This window comes from Myxine glutinosa, chromosome 10 (genome assembly GCF_964187855.1).
Source record: "Myxine glutinosa chromosome 10, kmMyxGlut1.1, whole genome shotgun sequence".
Lineage (NCBI taxonomy): Eukaryota > Metazoa > Chordata > Myxini > Myxiniformes > Myxinidae > Myxine > Myxine glutinosa.
This window is the reverse complement of record NC_136270.1, coordinates 89859012-89884290: the sequence shown is the minus strand read 5'-3', so window position 1 is coordinate 89884290 and position 25279 is coordinate 89859012. Positions and strand designations below refer to the sequence as shown.

Sequence of the window (25279 nt, the reverse complement as noted above, 5' to 3'; positions counted from 1 at the left end):
TAATTACGTCTTGCCTATATAGTCAGTGGAAAAATATATCAGGAGTAGCGTAATCACCATATATTGTGGGTTTGATCTGCGAGCCGTCTGTAAACTGCCATTCTCGTGCTTCACATCGAGTATGCCGTCCTTTCCGAGAACATTACGTCTACGAATAATTTGCTGGTGGAAGTGAAGGATCCCATGGTCTTTCACAGTAAACTAGTGTGTGCAGGTACTCTGCTGAGATTACAAGTTCTTGCCTTAACCTGTAACACCTCACAATAGAGTGGTGACCCACATGTCCACGGGAGTGTTCCATAACCAAGCAGCTGGTAGAGCGCTCGCCAAGCGGCCTAAGCACTCAAGCATGCACTCCAACCAAACCGTTGATATGGAACTGCTGGCTTGGCAAGCAACTGCTGGCTTGGCCCTCCCACAGATCTCTCGATGTCTCCATGTCTCTCGGTTCCTGCTCTCAAATGTTGTGTTTGTGTCCTTCCCCCTCTCTCCCCATCTTGTCTACCGCTCCCGATGCTTTTTGTTTTATGTGTCGGTTTGTCGGTTATGTGTCGGTTTGTCGGTTTGTCTTTCTGTGTGATAAATGTTCGCTCCTTCACGAGCCTCGATCTTGTATACAAAAAAAAAAAAAAAAGCAAGCTGATTGGTAATGGAACACATGCCTGGGTTGGTTTCCAGCCAAAGAACACACCCATGGGTCTAATAATGGAGAGTGTGGAGAAAGCACAGGCATGGTGGGTCAAATGGCCTCCTCCTGTGTCCAAGTTCCTTGTATGCAACCAATATCTATCCAACGATCGTGTTTGTGTCTTACGTTTACTCCACCAATTAGTGATGGTAAGTGAATGGCAATGGTAAGGCAGGGGTTGTCGTAACAAAGACATTTAAATATTGTAGGATTACATCACTACTTCACCAGCTAACCCCCTTACCAGGACTTAGGGGTTGGGGTGAGGGAAGATCCGCAAATAACAGGCATCACTAGGATGGCACTTGATAAAGCGCAAACCTCCGCCAGGCTGAACAGTTTTTGGTTTCTATCCCACTGATAGGCCGAATCTGGATTCAGACCTGAACCAAAATCGAATCGGCTTGTTCTTGTCACCTAACCAGTTCGTCCACCAAGTTTTGTCAATTCTCGTCTACAACTTTTTTAACTATGTTATATATCGCTTTTCGCTCGATCTCTCAATGGTGAAGAATCACTTACAAAATTAAATAATTCTCGTATCCGAATCAACATTCAGATTATCACCAAAATCGAATCGATTCGGTCTTGTCACACACCCAACATGCCCACCAAGTTTCGTCCATATCCGTCTATAACTCTTTGAGATATCCTGCTATATATCGGTTCTAGCCCTATCACTCAATGGTGAAGAATCACTAAAAAAATTATAGTAGCCGGATCCAGATCTTCACCAAAATCTAATCATTTCGTTATTGTCACATGCCCAACCTCTCCGCAAAATTTAGTCCAAATCCGTCCACAACTTTTTGAGATATCTTGTTCGCAAACAAACAAACAAACAGACAGGGGTGAAAACATAACCTCCATCCAGCTTCGGTGGCACAGGTAAAAATGTGAAAGTTGTTGTTGCTGTCAAACCATGCAGCATGGTCACGGAGATTAAACATCATTTCGTAGTTTTCTCTGTTTCTGTAGATTTATATCTATCTGCTAGGTACATCGAAGCTACACTTATATTAATATTAGCCATGCTGTCTGATATGGCTGTACCTGCACGTATGTCTGAAACATAACGTAGAAAGTTACTGATCGATTACTAAAGTTGTGGTGTTCATAACCAATGCTAAATAGAAATGCGAAAAAAACATTTTCCTGACAGCTGGATCTTGTGGGAAAACATGCGTGCTCACAACATCTTTGGATATCGAGCGATCGAGGCAGCGGCCTGTTGCCCATACACAGTCCAAATAAAGGGATATGTCAGAAAAACGTGTTGCATGCTTGGAGCGACATTGCCCATAGGGCCAGCATTCTGCTAGTAAGGATAATAACATAACCCTTCCCCTTCCTCACCCCCCTCCCCGCCCCCTACCGCTCCCCTACCCCACTCCGGACTGCTCACGTACATAGCAGGTGTATCTTAATAAAAAAAAATAACCACCTTTAGAGGCCATTTTTCCCCGCAAGCGGGGGTTGGCCTTTTTCGGGAACTGTGGTTGTTGTTGTTTTTCGGTCCCCTTTTTGAAGCAATGTTTTTACGGCCGGATGCCCTTCCTGACGCCAACCCTTTTTGCCGCCTTTAACGACAACCAGGGAATTACCAGTGAACTGGTCCTCAATTAGCCGACCTCGGAAGGATGACAGGCTGAGTCAACCCCCCTGGCATTAATTCAGCGATCGACCGGGATTCGAACCCAGGATCCTAGGATCCTAAGCTGACACCCTAGCCGCTAGCCCAACACCAGGGTGTTGTGGTGGGTATCTTGTAACACAAAATGGCCATGTAATGGTTAATGTTGCCGGCTTGAGATCGCAAGGTCCTGAGTTGAAGCTCCTGTAATTCCGTTCAATTAACACCAGGTGGGTTGATTCAGCCTGTCATCCTTCCGAGGTCAGCAAAATGAGTGTCAGCTTGCTGGGATAAATGTGCCATGGATATCCTGTGTCGGAGTGGCGACCCGTCCAGGATTGTGCCCAATAGCCCAGGAAACTGCTTCGGCAGCCGTATGCATCATCAATTGAAAGACTAAAGTGAGGAGTATGAAACAAGGGACACAGGGAGACTATTCCACAAATAGGACAATACAGAGACTAAAGAATGCAGGTGGGCAACCTTCCTGGATATTGGGAAGGTGAGCAGGTGAGGCATTCTGCGGCTTATACTTTCTAGGGGAAAGTCGAGGGTGATGCATCCTGCGATTTTAAGGACCATGACATTTTTCTACATTAGCTACAACTTGCCGAATTAATTTGATATCTACATGATAACTTTGTTGTTTTCTTCTCCTCTCTTCCCCCTCCTCCACTCCACTCATTTTCATTAGGAACTACCAGTTTGGCTTCATGAAAGGTCCAGATTATATGAACAACATTCTCATGAGGTATCTTCCATCTTTTTCTTTTTTTCTAATGTGTTTCTCAGACTGAGTTGTTGAAATGTGGTTCTTTTTCGTTGCTTTGGACTCGTGCCTACTTACGTGGGTCTGTTTCCTTGTTCTCTCTCCATTGTTTCTGGCTTCCAGTGAACTGCCAGTGCCTTGCTTGTTGGTGTACAACTTTTCCAACAGACAGTACTTTAAGGCGCCCAAGCTGCCAAGCTCTGCTTCTGATGTTTCAACCTTCCTTACTGCAGTACTGAATGGAGAGGAGACGGTGAGGGACTGTGCCAAACATTATTCTTTTGTTATTAGGTTCTGCACATGAGGCGATATCAATTTTGATTATTCTGCTTAGTTGGTCATTTACATGGTTCATAAACAAACTTGGGCTAATGCTAAAGCCATTGTCATGATATTAACATGTAAGAATTTAGAAAGGATATATGAAATGCTCATGAAAGTGTAAATGGTTTCTCGTGTTGTTGCTTTACGTACATAAGCCTCATGCTTCCAAAGCAATCACAAAAATAAACTAGAACGGCACTCAGTAGAGAGCATACCTCCGCCAGGTGAACAGTTTACGTTTTGTATCCCAGTGATAGGTCAGATCTGGATCCAACATGAATCAAAATCTAATCAGCTTGTTCTTGTCGCCCAACCAACTCATCCACCAAGTTTTATCGTCTTTTTTTTTCTTTTCTGTTTTTTAGATATTTCTGAAGATATTTCCACAACCTTTTCATCCACAACTTTTCATCCACAACCTTTTGTTATCCACAACTTTTTATCATCCACAACTTTTTGAAATACCATGCCATATATCGTTTTTGGCACTGTCACTCAATGATGGAGAATAACTTTAAACATTCTCGTATCCATTTTTTCACTGAAAGCATGTAGGAAAATGTTCGGAGAACGCTTGGATTCGGAAGAGGGTCAGAGAGCGGTATTCAGGATTGCAAAGCAGATAGCGAAAGAGAGGTGTGATGTGATGGGGGTTAGTTGCTTCAAGGATGAAGTGGGACAAATCGTTCTGGACCCAGATGGAATTAAAGGAAGAGGGAAAAGATATATGGAAATGCTGTTGAATACAGAGAATGAATGGGATGGCAACATAGAGAGTAACCCAGTTTTAGGACCGGCAGAGAAGATAACTGAGAAGGAAGTTGAGGAAGCGATAAAAGCAATGAAGAGTAGAAAAGCGGGAGGGCCCACGGGAGTTATGGGAGATATGTTGAAGGCAGCAGGAAGTTGGGGTATGAATAGAATGACAGAGATCTGTAATCTGGTGGTGAAAGAAGGCCGCATTGCAGTGGATTGGGAACTGAGTACCCTCGTCCCTCTATACAAGGGGAAAGGTGACCCTCTGGACTGTGGCTCATATCGAGCGATAAAGTTATTAGAGCATGGAATGAAGGTATTGGAAAGGGTGTTGGAGAGGAGGATAAGGAAGAAAATGAAGATCGACGAAATGCAGTTTGGATTTATGCCAGGAAGAGGAACGACAGACGCGCTTTTTATTGTAAGGCAGTTGCAGGAGAAGTACATGAAGAAGAGGAAGAAGTTGTTTCTTGGGTTTGTTGATCTGGAGAAAGCATTCAATAGGGTTCCACACAAAGTAGTGTAATGGGCATTGAGGAAGTTAGGAGTGGAGGAATGGTTGATCAGAGTAGTGATGGCAATGTACGAAAGAGTGCGCACAGCTGTAAGGACGAAGGATGGGAACAGTGGTGAGTTTGAGGTGAAGGTGGGAGTGCATCATGGGACGGTACTAAGTCCACTACTATTTGTAGCTGTGATGGAGGCGCTGGTTCGGAACGTAAAGGAGGGTATACCATGGGAGTTGTTGTATGCAAATGATCTGGTGTTGATTGCAGAAAGTATGGATGGACTGAAGGTGAAGATGAACAAGTGGAAGGAATGTATGGAGACAAAAGGTCTGAAGGTGAATATTGGAAAGACAAAGGTGATGGCAAGTGGTAAAGCATGTGGTGACGTGGAAAGAACTGGGAAGTGGCTGTGTGCTGTGTGCAGAAAGGGTGTTGGAGTGAACTCCATTCCATGTACAATGTGCGCTGAGTGGGTTCATCAAAAATGCAGTGGTCTGAGAGGGTCGTTAACCAGTGTGGCAGCTACATTCAAGTGTAAGGTGTGCACAGAGGGAGCTGAAGATGGAGGAAATGTTGAGTTGGATCTTGGAGACGGCGTGAAGCAGGAAGGTGTGAAACCATTTTGCTACCTAGGAGACATTCTGAATTGAGAAGGTGGATCAGACTCAGCAACGGTTGCTTGAGTGAGATGTGCTTGGAAGAAGTTTCAGGAACTGAGTGGCATGCTGATGAAGAGGGGAGTGTCGTTGAAGCTGAAGGGAAAGGTGTATGCTGCATGTGTGAGAAGTGTTATGATTTATGGGAGCGAGACATGGGTAATGAACGTAGAGCAGAAACGAAGGTTGGAAAGGGTGGAAATGCGAATGGTTCGGTGGATGTGTGGAGTATCGTTGACAGAGAGGAAGACAAATGCGAATTGCAAAAGATGATGGGAATAGAGCCTGTGATGGATGCTGTGATGAGAAACAGATTGAGATGGTTTGGTCATGTGTTGAGGAAGGATGAAAGTGACTGGTTGAGAAGAGTGATGGAAATGAATGTAGAAGGAAGTAGAGGATGGGGAAGACCGAGAAAGACTAGGCTAAAGATGGTGGAAGAAGAAATGCGGGCAAGGGGGCTAACAAGGGGAGATGCAGAAAATAGGGCGAAATGGAGAAGATTGTCATGGGGCCCGCAAGGCTAACCCCTGCTCCAGCAGGGAAAATGGCCTTAAAATGCCTGTCGTTGTTGTTGTTGTATCCATTTTTCACTAAAATCGAATCTATTTGTCCTTGTCACACAACCAACCTGTCCAACAAGTTTCATCCGAATCCGTCCACAACTTTTTGAGATATCATGCTGTATATCATTTTTTGCCATATCTCTCAATGGTGAAGAATCACTTTAAAAATTCTCGGATCCTGATCCGTATCCGGATCTGCAGAAATATCTAATTATTTCGTTCTTGTCAAATACCTAACCTTTCCACCAAATTTTGTCTGAGTTTGTCCACAACTTTTTGAGATATCTTGTTCCTCCATAACCTCCATCCATCCATGGTTGCAGTCGTAATGAACAGTAAATGGGGGAAAGGGAAGGCAGTAGGAGGGGTGAAACACCAACAGCAGGGCTGAAGGACAAAATAGAGAGAGACTTGGACAGACAATGGGTGTGGTGAGAAATGGGGGGTAGGGGAGAAGGCATGGGGTGAACAAGGTGGATACAGAATCAAACTCTCAGGAATGAAAAACTGGAAATTTGGAAGGTGGTGAGCTTGGGGGTGAGAGGGCAGTTAACGAGGGTAGAAAAGATTATGGTTTGGGATGGGGGATAGTCTGTGATGGTGGTGAGCTGTCTTTAAGACTGGAAGGGAAGAATGAGATTGAAAAGAATATGGAAGTTGATTCCACAGGCAGCAAAAAGGGGAACAAAGATATGTGTAGGGGAACGTTCAGATTGGATCATGTTGTCGTGAACCGGAAGAGTATGGAACATGCAATAATGGACTGAGGGAAATGGAAGAGCGAAACGGAGGCAGATGTTCTTTGGCTTGGCATAATCCAGATGTTCACCTATTGTCTTGGTGAATGATCATTGAGATCGGATGTATTGTCCACGCATGGGGGATCAAAACTGGGCAGATTCGTCCCTTTAAATATGAATTGAAGTTGCGTATGTCTCGTGTTTCCATAGAAAACGAGTGCAACGCCATGTTTGGGGACTCACTGTGAACATGCTAGGACCCTTTAAATACAGATCGGCTGTAGTGATGCCAAACAATCCAACGGCTTTCGAAAGTACATCTCGACCCGAGATGTACAAGATCATTAGCATGATGTACAAGACCAGCTATGGGAGAAGAATGTTGTTTAGCAATGTGATGACACAATAGAACATGTAAAGAGTGGATGGTAGAAGGATGGATTGTTTGCATTAACATTGAGCATTTGCGGCAGCTTGGTGCTATAGTGGCGAAAGTCCGTAACAACTGTGCTGAGGAAGGCAAGATGGACAGGAGATGATGTTGATGGATAAGAATGTTCATGAAAGTGTAATTGCCCAAGTTTTTTTTTTTCCACATCACCCATCAGTTGTATTATTCCTGCATCGGAGTGGTGACCCGCCAGGATTGTAACGCGAGCCAAGAAACGGCTAAATAGCATAACTGACGCTCTATAAAGGGCATGGAACATGATGATTATTACCTCCGCCACCGAAGGTCAATGGAAGTCATGTTTTCACTTCTATCTGTCTGTTACTTGGCAAAATAAAAAAATAATTGACAAGTATATTGATCTGTGTGTGTGTGTGTGTGTGTGTGTGTGTGTGTGTGTGTGTGTGTGTGTGTGTGTGTGTCTCCCCGCTCACTTAAATACTTGCCTACAGGTCACAATTTTAAACCTATCCTCACGAAACTTCACCAAATGTTAGAGTTTGTGCTCCGACAAAATCCTATTTATTTTTGAGGTAAAAAGATCAACATAGGCCGAAGGTCAACCACGTTTTTCAAATTTCTAAAATCCTCGATTTTCATCCGATTGACTTGAAATTTGAATAGGATTTTCATATCAGCTTACTGAAACCAACCACCATCTATTTTTGCGGCGTAGCCCGTAGGGCAAAGCCGTCTAGAACAGTGTTTGTCCATCCGTATGAATGTATGTATGTATGTATGTATGTATGTATGTATGTATGTATGTCCCCTCAAATGTATACCAATCAGAGCTGAGGATCTGGTCACATGACAGGGTGATGTGATTACGTCTGATGTCATTACGGCTGTGCGGCGGCTGACTCTCCACACTCCGCCATTTTAATTCCAATTTCGTTCAGGCAAAACATATCGTCGAACGTGTCATATATCACAATCGCCATGCTCTACCTTTACGTTTTTCATTCAGTGTGAAACACAAGCAAACCGATTGTTAAAATGACCATCAAATATCGAAAGCATTGACATTACGGCTCTTCAAACAATACGGTACGGTACGTATAAGGCCTAAACGTTATGCCTCACCTTAGGAACGCTTCATACAACTTAAGCCCAGGTTTCTTAATATAGTAGTGTATTGTTTCAGTGGTATTGTTTTCGTAATAATAATAATGATATAGTAAATATAATCATAACACTTTAATCCCAATGTGGTGAATACAAAGTTAATGGATTGAAGCGGTGTGTGGTTCATGAAACAGTGATGAGCGGTATTCGGCACTAATATTAATAACGCAGAAGTATGGAATTCGCCTTGGTTTTTTGACAGTAATATCATTTTCGAAATAATGATGATGTAGCGTTAATATTATAGTAAATCTAATCATAACACTAATCCCTTCATAGTGACTGCAAATGTACTGGAAGTTAAAATATATCATCTTCTGCATATTAAAGTAGCGGCAGTTTTGTGTCCGTTACGTCATTGCGTTATTATGTCATTACAACGACTGACTCCACCGACCGACATTTTAATTTACTAGTATACCCGCTCACTATGGGAGCTGCAGAAAGGGTCATTCCTCTTTGGGGTATATGGATTACAGTCGATCTATGGTCGAGTCTCAAGAACATTGGGTGTGTGTTCATTTACCAAGTTTCTTGTGGAGAGATCACCAAGTGGTTTAAGCATTCGAGCAAGCACTCCATTCAAAATCATGAAGGAACGGCTGGCTTGGCAAGCACTAGCTAGCTGCATGGTAAATGACCACACCCCCAACCCTTGTGGGGTACATAGATTAAAGTAGATCTTCGCTCAGTTCTCCAAGTAAAACTTACCTCATGGATGTCGAGATTCCTCCAAATGTCTTTGTATAATGTTGTAAACAGCATTAGCGACTGTTTAAAAAGCTAATCATGTGTGTTTGTGGTTAATACTATGTTACAAGCCTGGCTACGCCGCTGTTAGGCTGTTGGTCTTGTTTAGGTCAACATAGGCCAAAAGGTCAACATAGGCCAAATTTCTAAAATTGCCAATCTTCATCCGATTAACTTAAAATTTGAAGACGATTTGCATATCAAGTCACTGAATTCAACCACCAATTATTTGTGAGGTAAAAAGGTTGCTCTCCTGAGTGCCATTCCACTTTGTTCTCTTTTGCCAAGTGTCACTCTATGAGTGATTTTTCATCTGTCAGTCTGTTTGTGAACAGGATATCTCAAAAGGTTTTGGACGGATTCGGACGAAATTTGGCGGAGAGGTTGTGGTATGGACACGAACGAAATGATTAGATTTTGATGAAGGTCTAGATCCGGATCCGGCTAGTAGAATTTTTGAAGTGATTCTTCACCATTGAGTGATAGGGCCAAAAACTATATATAGCAGGATATCGCAAAAAGCTGTGGACGGATTTGGACAAATCTTGGTGGACAGGTTGGGTGTGTGGCAAGGAAGAATTGATTCAATTTTGGTGAAGATCTGGATATGAGTTCAGATACGAGAATTCTTTAATTACCTTCGCAAAAGCGGAAGGTTATGTTTTGATCGCTGTGTATTTATTTGTATGTCTGTGTGTGTGTGTGTGTGTGTGTATGTTATTCGCATAACTCAAAAAGTATTCAACCGAATTGCATGAAATTTGGTGGGATAATTGGTTATTATACGGGACACATTTGATTAGATTTTGGGAGCAATCGGGTCAAAGGTCAGGGGGGTCACGACCTTGCAAAATGTGCGTTTTTTGTCATAACTCGGTCAATTCTTATCCGATTTGCATGAAATCAGCACCAAACTGTTCACTGTTCTGTTCCCTACACTCCCATGCCAAGTACAGAACAGTAGCTGCGGCGAAGGTATGCGCTCTACCGAGTGCCCGTTCTAGTTCTCTAAGTGATTCTTCACCATTGGGAGATCGGGCGAAAAGCGATATATATAACATGATATCTATCTATAATTCCACTAATCTCTGTGTGTGTGTGTGTGTGTGTGTGTGTGTGTGTGTGTGTGTGTGTGTGTGTGTGTGTGTGTGTGTGTGTGTGTGTGTGTGTGTGTGTATGTGTGTATGTCTGTGTGTGTGTTTGTTTGTCTGTGACCGCTGTTTCTCGACAACCACGGGTCCGATATACTTGCAACTTGCCAGGTATATTGCTGGGGACCCGAGGATGTGCCTTTTCAAGGTTTGAAATTAATCGGACAAGTAGTTACCGAGCTATGTCCAAAAAACGATTCAACCAATCAGAGAGCAGCGAGCTATCACGTGTGCCGAACGTGGCGAACAGACTCTGCCTCGGACGGCACATTTGAGAGCGTATTCATTTATTTCACGTTGGCAAACTATGTTGGCGTTAAACTATGTTTTAAAACTAATTAAAACTAATTTGCGATTCATCGTAACTGCGATATGCGACCTTCCGGACAGTCAAATGAGGACGTCACTTCCGGACTTACGGATAGTCATAGTGACGCTGAACGTGGTGAGCAGACGCTGCCTCGGACGGCACATTTGAGAGCGTATTCATTTATTTGACGTTGCAATCTGTGTTGATTGTTGTAAGGTACGATCGATTGTAGTACATACATATTTATATTTTGTACATATTCATTACGGGCACGTCACGGGTACGGGTACGGTACGGGTACGGTTCCGGGTACGGTACGGTTACGGGTACGCCACGTACGGGCACGTCCTAGTCTATCTATAATTCCAGTAATCTCTGTGTGTGTGTGTGTGTGTGTGTGTGTGTGTGTGTGTGTGTGTGTGTGTGTGTGTGTGTGTGTGTGTGTGTGTGTGTGTGTGTGTGTGTGTGTGTGTGTGTATGCGACCGCTGTTTCTCGACAACTACCGGTCCGATATACTTGAAACTTGCCAGGTATATTGCTGGGGACCCGAGGATGTGCCTTTTCAAGGTTTCATATTAATCGGACAAGTAGTTACCGAGCTATGGCGATTTCTTTACCAAAATGGAGAGATCTCGCGAGATCTTGGAGACGGCGGCAGGGATTTTCGAAGCTCCACACGGTCTCCACGTTTTTCGAAGTTAAGTCTGTTCACAATTGTATTTTGTCGAAACTGTATTTATCTTTCGGTGTGTGAAGTTATTGTGTGCAACTTTGGTTGTTTCTCGGTGTTTATCTTTCATAAATTGATCGTCTGTTTGCCGTGTCGCGAGCAAGGCCTTGTACAGTGTGCACTGTACAACCTTGAGGCTTTGTTTTTCTCTCAGTGGTCCGTCGTTTGTGATCCAATAACTTTCGTTCTCTGTATTCCCAGACTTTTCACCCATAGCCTACTTCCTTGTGTAAATCTCAACTCAAAAAAAAAAAAAAAAAAAAAAAAAACATTTCCTTCTCTGTTCTCATTCGTTTATTCATTCTTATTCGTTCGTTCGTTCTTCGACCACGTGTTTCTCCCCCATTTCCCCAGATAGTTTTCACTCATTAACCTTCAATGTTTACACTTTCCCCTCAAGTTATGTATTCCGTCATATTTTATAACACCTTTTTCTTCTTCTTCTTTAAAAGGCTGCTTTCGACTTGCTCACCAAATCAATTCATCCCCAAAAAAATTTCCATCTCCTATAGTGCCTTTTTTCTACATTCCCTAAACTCTCCTGCACTCCATCCTCCATCCAGCGTCCTTAAACGTATTTTTAACTCGAAGGTCACAAGAAACTCATTTTGCAATAAATGTTCGTTTCCCATAAATCGTACACTTTCAAAAATCCAATCTCACCCCTCCCCTCCAAATCTTCCCCATAACCCCTCCCCTCCAAATCTTCCCCATCACCCCTCCCCTCCAAATCTTCCCCATCACCCATCCCTTTCAAATCTCCCCCCTTGCCCCCTCCCTCCTAAACTACCCCCTCACCCCTCCCCGCCAAGACGCCCCCTCGCCCCTCCCCTCCTAGACTCCTGCCTCACCCCTCCGCTCCAAATCTCCCCCATATCCCATCCCTTTCAAATCCCTCCCCTTGTCCCTTCCCTCCCAAACTCCCCCCTCACCCCTCCCCTTCAAATCTCCCCACCCTCATTGCTTCTCAATTTCCCCCCTCTCACTCCCCCTCCTCAAAGCGTCCTCCCCGCTTCTTCCCCCTTCAAACTCTCACCTCCATCTCCCCCAACCTTCTGCCTCGCTCTTCCCCCTCCTCAAATAACACCTCATTGTGGCTCACCCAATCACCATCAAACCTTTTGTCCGCCCCATCCTTCCCTTTCTCCGAGCTATTCTGAAATCTCTGACACACCTTCAACAGCTCTCCCTACCTCTTCCACCTCTTCCACATCTTACCCTACCCCTCCTCCCCCCTGTTCTGTATCTGATGCTCCCCCTTCCTCTTCATTAACGGTATGGACCTCAAACATCCGGGGCCTTCGTTCAAACTTAACTGATCTCTCCATACAGGTTGCTTCTGTCAAACCAGACGTGATCTGCTTAACAGAAACTTTCCTCCTTTATGATGTCTCTGATTCCATAGTATCTCTCCCGGGCTACTCCCTCCTCCGGTATGATAGACCTGAGCCTCGTCCTGGAGGCGGGGTTGCTATCTTTATCAAAAACTCTCTTCCTCACTCGCCCTGCACTGCACTCTCTCCACCTCACCCCCAGGAATACCTCTGGCTACGGCTTCCCCTTCGCTCCCACCTCTTGTTCATATGTGTGTTGTACCGTCCACCAAACAGTGATGACTCCATCTACATCTCGCTGTCTGATGATATGGACCAACTTCTATCTACTCATCCCAACTCTCTCTTCCTCATATGTGGTGATTTCAACTGTCATCATGCCAGTTGGCTGGGTGTGGGTACCTCTCTCACCAGCCATGGCTCCTCAGCAAAGGACTTCTGCGACTCACTGGGACTGACACAATCTGTCAATTTCCCGACCCGGATCTCAGTCAACGGAACATCTTCTCTTCTGGACTTGGTTATGACTAACTTCCCTGAAAATGTCTGCTGCTCTTCTTCTGCTCCGATCGGATCATCTGATCATGTCCTTGTTAAAGTGGACATCTCTCTGACCATCCTCAGGGAGCCTGCTCAGCGTCGACGAGTCTGGCATTTCACTCAGGCCAACTGGCACGGTCTTCAAGCAGCCATCAATCATCTGGACTGGTCTCCCATCTCTACCACCTCTGACATCAACTCATCCTGGGAATTCTTCCAAAGTAAATTGCTCTCTCTCATGCACAGATTTATCCCATCTCGTCTTCAGTTGTCATACCCTTCCTCCCGTCCATGGTACACGGAATCTTGTGGTGAGGCTGTTGCCCAGAAACAACTTGCCTTCGTCTCCTGGAAAGCAAATCCAACGGAAGGAAATCTCATTTCCTTTCACAAAGCCCGAAACAAGTGTGTGTCCACCCTCAGGAGAGCCAGGAAACAATATCTCTCCGTTCTCAAGACCGAACTCTCTTATCTGTCTCCCTCTTCCAAATCCTGGTGGCGTCTGGTCAAATCCGTTTCTGGTGTTTGTTCCCCCTCCATCCCCTCCCTTACCTCAAACGGCTACACAGCTGACTCCGCACGTGAAAAAGCTGAATGCCTCAACTCTGTGTTTGCCTCTAAATCTTGTGTCCCAAACCCATCCCTCTCTGTACCCACCATACCCAGTCGTACCCTGCTGCTCCTGGACTCCGTGTCCTTTCCTCCTGACAAGGTGGAAAAGTTTCTGTCAACCCTCGACTCTGATTCTGCAACTGGACCCGACGGCATCAGCCCACGGGTCCTAAAATCCTGCTCTGCTGCTCTATCTCACCCTCTCTCTGTTCTCTTCACCCTCTCTTTTGCTCAAGGTCAACTGCCATCTGCTTGGAAATCAGCCAACATCACCGCTTTGCACAAAAAAGGTGCAAAAACAGATCCTAGCAACTACAGACCAATCAGCCTTCTCCCAATTATCAGCAAAGTCATGGAATCCATCATTGCTTCTGATATGAAATCTTTCCTCTTCTCCAATGGCTTGATCTCTGATCATCAATTTGGTTTCAGACCAGGTCACTCTACTCTGGACATGCTGCTTCTGCTGTCTCAACAATGGATGGAGGTCCTCAATGCCAAACAGGAAATTAGAGCTGTCTCCCTCGACATATCACGTGCCTTCGACACGGTCTGGCACCCCGCTCTGCTCACCAAACTCTCCTCCTTTGGTATCCATGGAAATCTCCACGCATGGCTGGCGGACTTCCTCTCTAGTCGTCGTCAACGTGTGGCCCTGAATGGGTTTCTCTCATCTCCTCTTCCTGTTCAGGCTGGAGTTCCCCAAGGCAGTGTTCTGGGCCCCGTGCTTTTTCTGGTCTTCATCAATGATCTCTCTGACTCTCTCGAAAATCCTCTCTATCTCTTTGCTGATGACTCCACTCTCTGCCGCTCCATTCCTCATCCCTCAGATCGGCAGTCTGCTGCCTCCTCACTCTCTGAAGACCTGGACAAAATCACAGACTGGTCAAACAAGTGGAACATGTCTTTCAATCCTGACAAATCTCACACTCTTACTATGTCTCTCCGAAAAGATCGACTGGACAACCCTCCCATCTACTTTCTCAACAATCCTCTCCAAGAAGTTCTGTCGCTCAAGATTTTGGGTCTCACTATCTGCCATGATCTTTCTTGGGAAAACCACATTTCCAAGCTGGCCTCCAAAGCCAGTCGCCGACTGGGCATCCTCCGTCGTGCGAAGTCCTTCCTCGGCACACCTGAGCTCCTCACCACATACAAGGCTTTCATCCGCAGCTCAATGGAATACTGTTCTCCCCTATGGGCCGGTGCTCCTGCCTCACACCTAGCTCGGCTTCACGCTGTTGAAACCAAAGCTTTCAGAATTATTGAAATCTCCCGCGATGAAGCTATCTCTGAGGGCCTTTCACTCACTCACCGCAGGCAGGTAGGTGGTCTTTCTGTCTTCTACCGACTCCTCTCCGGCCTCGCACCCCCAGCTCTCTCTGTGCTCTGTCCCCCAAATATTCCTACAGGTCGCACAAGATCTGCCAGCAACCCTCTGATGGTTAAACTGCCGAAATCTCGGCTCTCCGCTCACCTTCACTCTTTCATTCCTCTTTTCTCCCGCCTCTGGAACAAACTCCCTCACTCCCTTCAATCCCACTCCTCCCTCCAGGTCTTTAAAACAGCTGTTCACCACCATCTCTTATCTTCCCCCATCCAAAACCTTGATCTTTTCTACCCCCGCTAATTCACCCCAGATCCACCTTGTTTGAAATTCCAACTTCTTTCCTGGAAGTCCTGGCAGTGTCCATATGTTTTATACCTCTCCCACTGCCTCCTTCCCACGCCCCCCCCCCCCCCCCCCAAAGCCCTCGCCCTCTCTCAGATCTCTCGATGTCTCCATGTCTCTCGGTCCCTGCTCTCAAATGTTGTGTTTGTGTCCTTCCCCCTCTCTCCCCATCTTGTCTACCGCTCCCTATGTTATATGTTTTATGTGTCGGTTTGTCTTTCTGTGTGATTAATGTTCGCTCTTTCACGAGCCTCGATCTTGTATACAAAAAAAAAAAAAAAAAAAAAAACTCCGCAAGCCGTTCGCTTTGGACCAAACCATTGCATGTAAATAGAGGGGGGGGGGTTGTCATCGGACTCGCAAGCCGTTCGCTTTGGACCAAACCATTTCATGTAAATAGAGGGGGGGGATTGTCACCGTACTCGCAAGCCGTCCGCTTTGGCTTTGCGAATGGACCAAACCATTTCATGTAAATAGAGGGGGGGGATATAATTTTAGATATATATATAGTACGGGCATGCCCTAGTTTTATAAAGTTGTGGACGAGCTATGACTAGACTTGGGGGATGAGTTGGTTAGGTGACAAGAACAAGCCGATTAGATTTTGATTCTTTCTGTCTTCTACCGACTCCTCTCTGGCCTAGCCCAGTGTCTGTGCTCTGTCCCCCAATTACTCCTAGACGTCGCACAAGATCTGCCTGCAACCCTCTTCTGGTGAAACTGCCAAAATCAAGACTCTCTGCTCACCTTCACTCTTTCATTCCTCTTTACTCCCGCCTCTGGAACAAACTCCCTCACTCTCTTCAATCCCACTCATCCCTCCAGGTCTTTAAAACAGCTGTTCACCACCATCTCTTGTCTTCCCCCATCCAAAACCTTGATCTTTTCTACCCCTGTTAATTCACCCCAGATCCACTTTTCTGAAATACCGACTTCTTTCCTGGAAGTCCTAGCATTGTCCATGTGTTTTATACCTCTCCCACCCCCCCACCCCCCTTCCCACCCGTCCTACCCCCAAGCACTCTACCCCCCACAGATCTCCCGATGTCCCTGCTCTCAAATGTTGTACTTGTGTGCTTCCCCCTCTCTCCCCATCTTGTCTCCCGCCCCCTTTATTTAGTCTTATGTGTCTGTTTGTTTTGTATTTTTGTCATTAATGTTCGCTCGTACACGAGCGTCGATCTTGTATTAAAAAAAAAAATTCGGGTCCGAATCCGGATCTGGACTATCAGTGGGATACAAAACATAAACTGTTCAGCCTGGCGTAGGTATGCGCTTTACTGAGTGCCGTTCTCGTTTATATTATGCACCTCCCATTTTCCCTTAAGCTTGTGGTGAAGTAAGCAGATTGCAAGGGCTTGGTTATGATACCACTTCACACTCTGCACACCACGAAGTGGGTAATAATTTATCGTTTAAGAGGTGGAAGGTCGGTCAGATTTTGGCACTTTCATAACTAGCTTTTGAACATTAATATTAATATATTTTCATATTTCAGGTATTGCTGTATTGGAGTTTTACGTAAGGTGTCATTGCTTCCAGACTTTCCGATGCTTTGAGCATGTGATCCCTTCCCAAGGTACTCTAACCTTGTCCTTGCAAGGAGGCGGGCTAGGTCGGCTTCCTTGATCCTAATTCTCTGACTATTTTACAGATTTTAAAATGCCACTCGCATGCCAAACGCTTTTGAAAGCAAAACCTAAAGGAAAATGTCTTGTAGCTTGGAGGGCCCCATTCCATCGACAAACAGGCATCTCAAAGGATTACAACTTTGGATGAAGCTCATTTAATGAAAATAAAGTTGGAGATCGGATTTGTTGGGCCAATTAACGGTGAAGGTGGATCAGTTAGACTGTTTGTTTTCACCAGGCACTCGGTGGTGATGGTCTTGGACAAAGGCTGAAGCGGTTCGTCTTTGATATTAAGCAAACGGTCAAGGTAAGCACTGGATTACCTCAATGCACACTGATTGTGATCCATACCTTTCTAAACATTCAGATTTTGTTTTCAATATTTGAAACTGTGGTATGAAATGATTGCGGTTATTGTCACCATTGTCCCGATCCGATATGTTTTGGCTTGCTGCAACCCTGTCACTGCTCTACACATAATACCCCATAATGTCAGTGAATTTTTTTTCAGGAATTTTTACAAAATAATTAAAAATTAAATACAGAAATATCTAATTTACATAAGTAATAAACCCCTGGAGTCAATACTTCTTAAAAGCGCCATTGGCAGTGATTACAGCTTCGAGTCTTCTTGGGTACTGTATGTCTGTATCAGCTTTGCACATCTGGATCTGGGGAGTTTCTCCCATTCTTCCTTGCAGGTTTGCTCAAGCTCTGTCAAGTTGGTTGGGAAGCATTAGTGAACAGCAATCTTCAAGTCTTCCCACAGATTCTCAATGGGATTCAAGCCTGGGCTTTGGCTGGGCCACTCAAGGACTTTCATGTTCTTGTTCTGAAGCCATTCCAGTGTTGCTTTGGCTCTATGCTTGGGGCCATTGTCCTGTTGGAATGTAAATCTTTGCCGCAATCTCAGGTCTTTTGTACTCTGAAGCAGGTTCTCCTCAAGAATTTGCTTGCATTTGGCTCCATTCGTTGTTCCCTCTATACTTTCAAGTCTCCTAGTTGCTGCCGTTGAAAAGCATCCCCATAGCATGATGCTGTGCCACCACCATTCTTCACTATAGGGATGGTGTAAGATGGGTGATGAGCTGTGCTCGGTTTCCGCCACATGTCGCACTTTGTATTAATCTCATCAGACCACAGAATATTTTGCCTCATGCTCTCAGAGTCTTTCATGTGCCTTTTTGCAAACTCCGTGCTGTCATTTGCCTTTTTGCAAACTCCGTGCTGTCATTTGCCTTTTTGCAAACTCCGTGCTGTCATTTGCCTTTTTGCAAACTCCCTGCTGTCATTTGCCTTTTTGCAAACTCCGTGCTGGCATGTCCCTATTTCTCAGGAGTGGCTTCTGTTTGGCCACAGTCCCATAAAGCCTAGATTTGTGAAGTGCTGCAGAGACTGTTGTCCTTCCGGCAGGTTCTTCCATCTCAGCTAAGGAACTCTGTAGTTCTGTCAGAGTGGTAATTGGGTTCTTGCTCACCACCCTGACCAAGGTTTTTCTTGCCCGGTTGCCCAGTTTGGTCGGATGATCAGCTCTAGGAAGAGTCGGGGTATTTTCATATTCTCTCCATTTCCTAATGATGGAGCTCACTGTGCTTTTGGGAACTTTCAACACTAGGAATTGCTTTATACTCTCCCCCAGATATATGCCACCTCACAATTATATCTCGGAGTTCTACGGACAGTTCCTTGGACTTCATGGTAGAGTTTCTGCTCTGACATGCACTGTCAACTGTGGAACCTTGTATAGATGAGGAAGTTGGATGCACTTGAGCTCAATTTGTAGAGTCATTGCAAAGGGGTTGAATACTTATTGACTCATGACATTTCAGCTTTTCATTTTTAATTATTTTGTAACAAATTCTAAAAAAAAATCCACTTTGACATTATGGGATGTTATGTGGTTATGTGTAGATCAGTGACAAAAAATGTCAATTTAATCCATTTTAAATTCAGGTTGTAACACAACAAAATGTGAAAAAGTCAAGGGGTGTGAATACTTTCTGAAGGCACTGTGTTTTGTCTGTATTCAAAATATTCTCTATTTCTTCAATTTGTTTGTTGTTAAGTCTATCAGCCACTGATAAGAACCTGCCTACCACTTATCGTTTACTCTTTCTCTCACTCAATCCAATGCCTCATCCTATTATTCCAATGGCAATTTATGAATATTGGCATTGCACCCAGCTGGCTGATATGGGGTTGCACCTGCGCAATGCCATCAAAATTTCATTATGTAGATGCACCAGGGTTTACTCTATTTCAGGGCTACCTATCCTGGTGTAAAACGTCAGTAAACAATACATTTTGGGATGGCTTTTAAAAGAGTAGAACAAATTTGCAGAACGAAAAAATGCATTTTCTTTTTTTTTTTTCCTCTAATGAAGGGCTAAAGCTTAATGTCGGCCACACTTGATTACCCACAGCGGTAAGCATACACTCGTCGAAAATCCAAAGCAACATTTTGCACCTGTTTGCATGGCCATAGTGTCTTGAATAAATTGATTAAATTGATCATCACTTGTTCTGCAAAATATGTCCTTAAAAGGGTCCATGACTTCTAATTGGTTGGGCCTTAATTCAGTTAGCATTGGTGGAGATTTTTAATTTATATTTGCAGCTGAAGAATTGCATGCATATACCGTATACGGCTATACGCCCGCGCACACAAACACATGCACCACATTTGTATTTTCTATCATAAAGCCTATTGTTTTATAGTTGTGGCATCTGTGATTGATATTTTCTTTTCTCTGCAGTATGGCGATTTTTAAAATGTTTGGAGGAGGTTTGGAAAAAAAAAAACAATAAGGAAACTAACTGTGGTTGTGCCTCTGTTTCCTGTAGTCCATCATGTCTGTATCTCCACTACTTGCTTGCATCATGTTTGGCCTTCCACTCGGCGTCATTGGCATCATGTGCTACTGGATGTGTACGACCGACGACGTACAAGGCCAACAAGGGGACTCTTGGGACACGAGTGATGATGAGGCTGAGTCTCCTGAAGCTCTGAGCTGCGATTCTGGACAGATGATTCGGGACGCCACTGCCAGGAGTGACGTAGGACCTTCTGACCTTGAAGACGAATCGTCCAAACCCCCAGAAGAGAAGAAAATGGACTGAAGATTTATTGGTGTTTCATTCGATTTTGGTTTGTCGTTTAAAATTCAAGGGCTGTATTTTGAATCAGAAGTCTTGACAATCGTTTGGTTCAGACAAATGCGAAGACAGGAATGAGGTTTTTATTGTAATGCTTCTCCACTCCCCACCTCCCCACCCCAACCACCTCCCACCACCCCACCCCAACCACCTCCCACCACCACACCCTAACCACCTGCACATATCATATTCACATCTTTAGGCCATCTCATACTCATCAAAAACGGGAAGCTTGTACATTAGGATGGATAACCCCATTTAATCTTGCAATGCACAGAAATGCAGCAAGCTGCTGAAACATTTTTATGATACGAGTTGGGTTATTTATTTATTCTAATTGCTATACAACGTCGGGTCTCATGGATGAGTATAATGAGAATGTATGTAACTGGATGCAATATACGACTGTGGGGAAGTGTAAAACAGACAGACATTGGACAAGCATGATTTGATAGGAAAGCAAAAGAAAAGCCTCCATGTAGATGTAGTGCTGGGTGCTTTGCCAGGGATTGGGCTGCCACTTTGGTAGCTTTCTGTCGGTGAAAGAGAAGGAGGACAAAGGAATGAAGGTGAGTGTAAGGGTAACAGAGATATTGGACTCTGGAGGGATAGCGAGGAAGTGTGAGGGGAGGTGATGCCTGTGGGGCTGAAGTCTACTTGGAGGCGATTGTTAATATTGATAACATTAGGAAGGTTGAAAGGGTAGTGGGTATGAGACTGTACCACCCTGAAAGGTCACATACCTGTCCAACATGAGCATCAAGCTCTGCCTTGGCAGAATACAGCGTCTTATTTTGTTTGAGAGTCTGGGAACGGAGAGGGGGCTCTGGATTTCTACATTAATTTATAGACAAATGCGATGGTGTTATAGCTCTTTGGTTTTTTTTGTATGCTTTCTGTACATTTATGTTGATCGTTATACAAGTGTTGTGAAAAGAAACTGTCAAAGTAAATTTTCCGTTATGTTGATCGTTATTTTCCTTTTTTAAATTTCAGTTGTAGTTTACTTATGCCACACATATAATTCATATGAGATGGAGGCTTGCTGACGCTAAATGGCATATGGTTGGATGGTTTGCAACTGGCAGTGGGGTGGAGGGGGTGGGACTAGTGCACAAGGAATGGGCAGACAAACCATGTCAGATTGAGTGGAGAGAGCTGCGGGTTGAAAAGGACAGGGTTAATGAGAGTATAAAAGGTTATGGGTAGGTATAGGTGGTAACATTATGGTAATCGGTTGCCATTTTGAAGCTGGGATGATAATTATGACAAGCTCAGGGAGGTGATGCTATAGATGTTTTTTTGTGTGTACAAGATCGAGGCTCGTGTAAGAGCTAAAAGGTAATATAGCTTGGAGGTTTGAGGTAATAAAGGAGTGGAGAGAAACAGAAAGCTTGGATTTTGGGAGAGGAACGAAGAAAGGGATGAATGAGGTGACTGAAGAAAAGTGACAAAAATGACTAACCTGTCTAATGTGAAAGAAAGGCTCTGTGCCTTAACTTCCTGTATATTCCAACAATCATGAACTCCACTTCCTCCAGCGTGAGATGTAATGAAGTAGTACTAGACCATAGTCATGACCTTCACCACATGGCAGTGCAGGTCAGCATCTTGCACACCAAGGCTGTGACTGCATAATCCAAGGCTGTGATTCGAGGATAATTTGGATAAATAGTCAACCTAAGGTTGTTGTTGTTTTTTTTACTTAAGGTCAAGAGCTTCCAAAGACTGCACCATTATTGGAGATTGATTGAATTTGATGGTTGGCCTGCTGGTTTGTCTAAAGAGAGAGGTTGAGAATCTGCAAGTTTCCACCATTGAATGGCGTGTTCTCGGAGGTTTATTTATTAGCGGGCCCCCACACTGCGGGAGACGAGGTTTTACAATCACTTAAATGTGTCTGTCCAGGCCATAACTGTTTTACCCTTTGAGATTTTGTCATCAAATTTTCAACAAAACATTATTATTGGATTATGCAGAAGACAAATTAATAATATGGCAAAAGGTCAAAGTTCAGCGTCACATAAAATCCATGAATATGTTTAACTGTTGTAGAACAATAGAACTTTTATGTTCATTCTCCCCATTTTACGTTTATATAGGTAGGTAGGTTGGTGGGTGGTCATGTAAGAAGAGCCTGCAAAAGGACAAAGAAAGAAGAAGCAGCACAGGTCTCATGGATCAATTATTGCTAATACCGTCTGGGCAGATTGCGGAAGAGGTGTCAGTGGTGCCCTTTCTCCTTCGCAGATGAGAAGGTCACAGCCTAGGTAAGGATGGGAGGATTGAGTGAAGGTTCATATTTGGTGGGAAGGCCTGGGGACGTGGACCTTAGACCTTTGTATTACTCCTCAGCCGTGTGTGTATGTGTCATTGAAACAAGTAGAACGTTTGCACTTGGCAGGAAATTTGGCTGTTTTTATATTTTCATCAGTGCACTGATTCCTTCACCCAGCACCTGTAAGGCGGTTCTTGTTATTGTGGCTTTTTTGTTTTTTCCATTTGCTCACAGTGCCCCAGCTTTTTCTTCCAAAGTCCTCTTCCCCAAAAAGGAGCAGCTTTTTGTGGTTTCCTAATCAACGTTTGTTCCATTATTTTGAATATTGGTAAACTTCCTTTGCATATTCTGTTCACTCTGGTTGCATGGTTATTGGAACTTCCTCTCGTATGTTTGTGAAACAGGCCAGCCAGCTTTTTTCACAACATGAACTTTCAAAAAGTTGTACCAAAATGTCAGGATTGAAAACAATGGCACGTTGCATTCAGACTTCATTTTGATGTTACCATTTTTGTTTTGTTTTCGTGTATCTGTTCATGAATGTAACATTTTTAGTGAGTTTCTGGAAATGTTTCTGTCATTGCATCGCAGTTTGGAACAAAGCAGCTTTTCAACTTCCAACTTATCTATCTTTAGCATATCATGTGGTGGGTTAAAATGCTGAAGTATACAATGGCATTCCAAAAGTTTTACCCCGCTCCCTTCTGTTCATGAATTTAGTTTTAAGTTTGCGCAAACTGCAAATGTACATGCATACTGCTTGCTATGTTATTAAAACATATGGTAAATAAATAACATTTCTTCTCCATTTTTGTTTCAATCGACCTTGTAAATTAATAATACTGATGAGACAAGTACTCTTTAAAGAGCCCTGTGGCAGGTCACCAATCATGGACGGGTCTGCACTTTACTTTACTTTACCTGCAGCGAAATACCAGGACCCAGGGTGACAGTTTGTCTCGGTCAGGATTCGAGCACAGGCTAAATAGCTCGAAGTACCACTGAGCGACTACCAATTTACACGTATAGGAATAGAAGCCTGGTGTTGGCTTAAGCCTTAACGGTTAAGATGGCTGAATTAAGATCCGAGGCCCTTGAGTTCAAGCCCCTGTCATGCTGTTGAATCAACACCAGGCTGGTCGAATCAGCCTGTCATCCTTCCGAGGTCGGCAAAACGAGTACCAGTTAGCTGGTAAGGGGGCACTGCATCAGTGGCACAGCCACACCCCCAGAAAATGATGCAGCCAAGCAGCCACAGGCTGCATACAACAAACAACAACAACATGCATTTTAAGGCCATTTTCCCTGCAAGAGTGGGGGTTAGCCTTGCGGTCCCCATGACAATCTTCTCCATTTTGCCCCATTTTCTGCATCTCCCCTTGTTAACCCCCTTGCCCGCATTTCTTCATCCACCATCTTTAGCCGAGTCTTTCTCGGTCTTCCCCGTCCTCCACTACCTTCTACATTCATTTCCATCACTCTTCTCAACCAGTCACTTTCATCCTTCCTCAACACATGACCAAACCATCTCAACCTGTTCCTCTTCACGGCATCAATCACAGGCTCTATTCCCATCATCTTTCGCAATTCATCATTTGTCTTCCTCTCTCTCAATGATACTCCGCACATCCACCTAACCATTCGCATTTCCACCCTTTCCAGCCTTCGTTGCTGCTCTACGTTAATTACCCATGTCTCGCTCCCATAAAACAGAACACTTCTCACATGCAGCATACACCTTTCCCTTTCCCTTCATCTTCAACGACACTCCCCTCCTTGTCAGCACACCACTCAGTTCCCGAAACCTTTTCCATGCACATCTCACTCTTGCAACCGTTGCCGAGTCTGATCCACTTCCATTCAGCATGTCTCCTAGGTAGGAAAATGTTTTCACACCTTCCAGCTTCACGCCGTCTCCAAGATCCAACTCAACATTTCCTCCATCTGCAGCTCCCTCTGTGCACACCTTACACATGATTGTAGCTGCCACACTGGTTAATGACCCTCTCAAACCACTACATTTTTGATGAACCCACTCAGCGCACATTGTACATTGAATGGAGTTCACTCCGACACCCTTCCTGCACACAGCACATGGCCACTTCCCAGTTCTTTCCACCTCACCACATGCTTTACCACTTGCCATCACCTTCGTTTTTCTGATATTCACCTTCAGACCTTTTGTCTTCATACATTCCTTCAACTTGTTCAACTTCTCCATCAGGCTGCATGCAAATAAATAAATAACTATGGAGTTCATAGAACACCTTTCCCCATGCAATCTTGATAAAACGACATGGAAATGTATTTTAAACCCTTGCTTTGATGCACATTATATAACCATTCTAAAAACATTATGATAAATTATAGTTATGTTCTAAAAACAATATAATTATAACGCTGAATAATAAATTGTGCATCGACAGCTTCTGCTACAAGCCGAAGTTGGATCGCGTGTGCCGTCTGTAGAATAGTTTTCTGTACATAATGCATTTTGTTGTTGTGTTGATCACTTAATGATTCCAGGTGGGGGTGTGCTGGTGGTGCCCATCAGAGGTGAGATTTCCAGAAAGAGACCACTGTTCAACGAAGAATCGACAATGCATTATCTTCTACTTTACACAAATAAACTATCATCCTGGTGTTTCCCAGGCAGGAAGAGATGTCAATGCATGTGCCGTCCCTCGAAAGGAGACTAATAAAACTGGGTGTACTGTCTGATATTGCCAGCATTAGCATTAGATGATGGATCCCATGGTGTCATTCAGGAAGAGTAGGTGAGTTATTGTTGGCACCACCGCCAAGTTCCAAATTACTGCCCTAACTATTGTTGGGAAGGCAATGGCAAACCACCCAGCAAAATCTTTGCCAACAAGCTGCTTCGGTAGCAGCGATAT

The 25279-nt window shown here is 44.2% G+C and overlaps 1 protein-coding gene across 1 annotated transcript in view; it reads left to right on the top strand.

The window, feature by feature from the left end:
* LOC137433993 (protein disulfide-isomerase TMX3) overlaps positions 1-23177 on the top strand; it is a gene marked incomplete in the record, with an annotated part of 101025 nt that extends 77848 nt beyond the window's left edge. The window contains 4 exon segments of the mRNA XM_068126560.2: positions 3016-3072; positions 3214-3343; positions 17187-17255; positions 19793-23177. Of these exon segments, the coding sequence (XP_067982661.2) occupies positions 3016-3072; positions 3214-3343; positions 17187-17255; positions 19793-20068 (532 nt within the window).
* Between the last annotated feature and the right edge of the window lie 2102 nt (positions 23178-25279).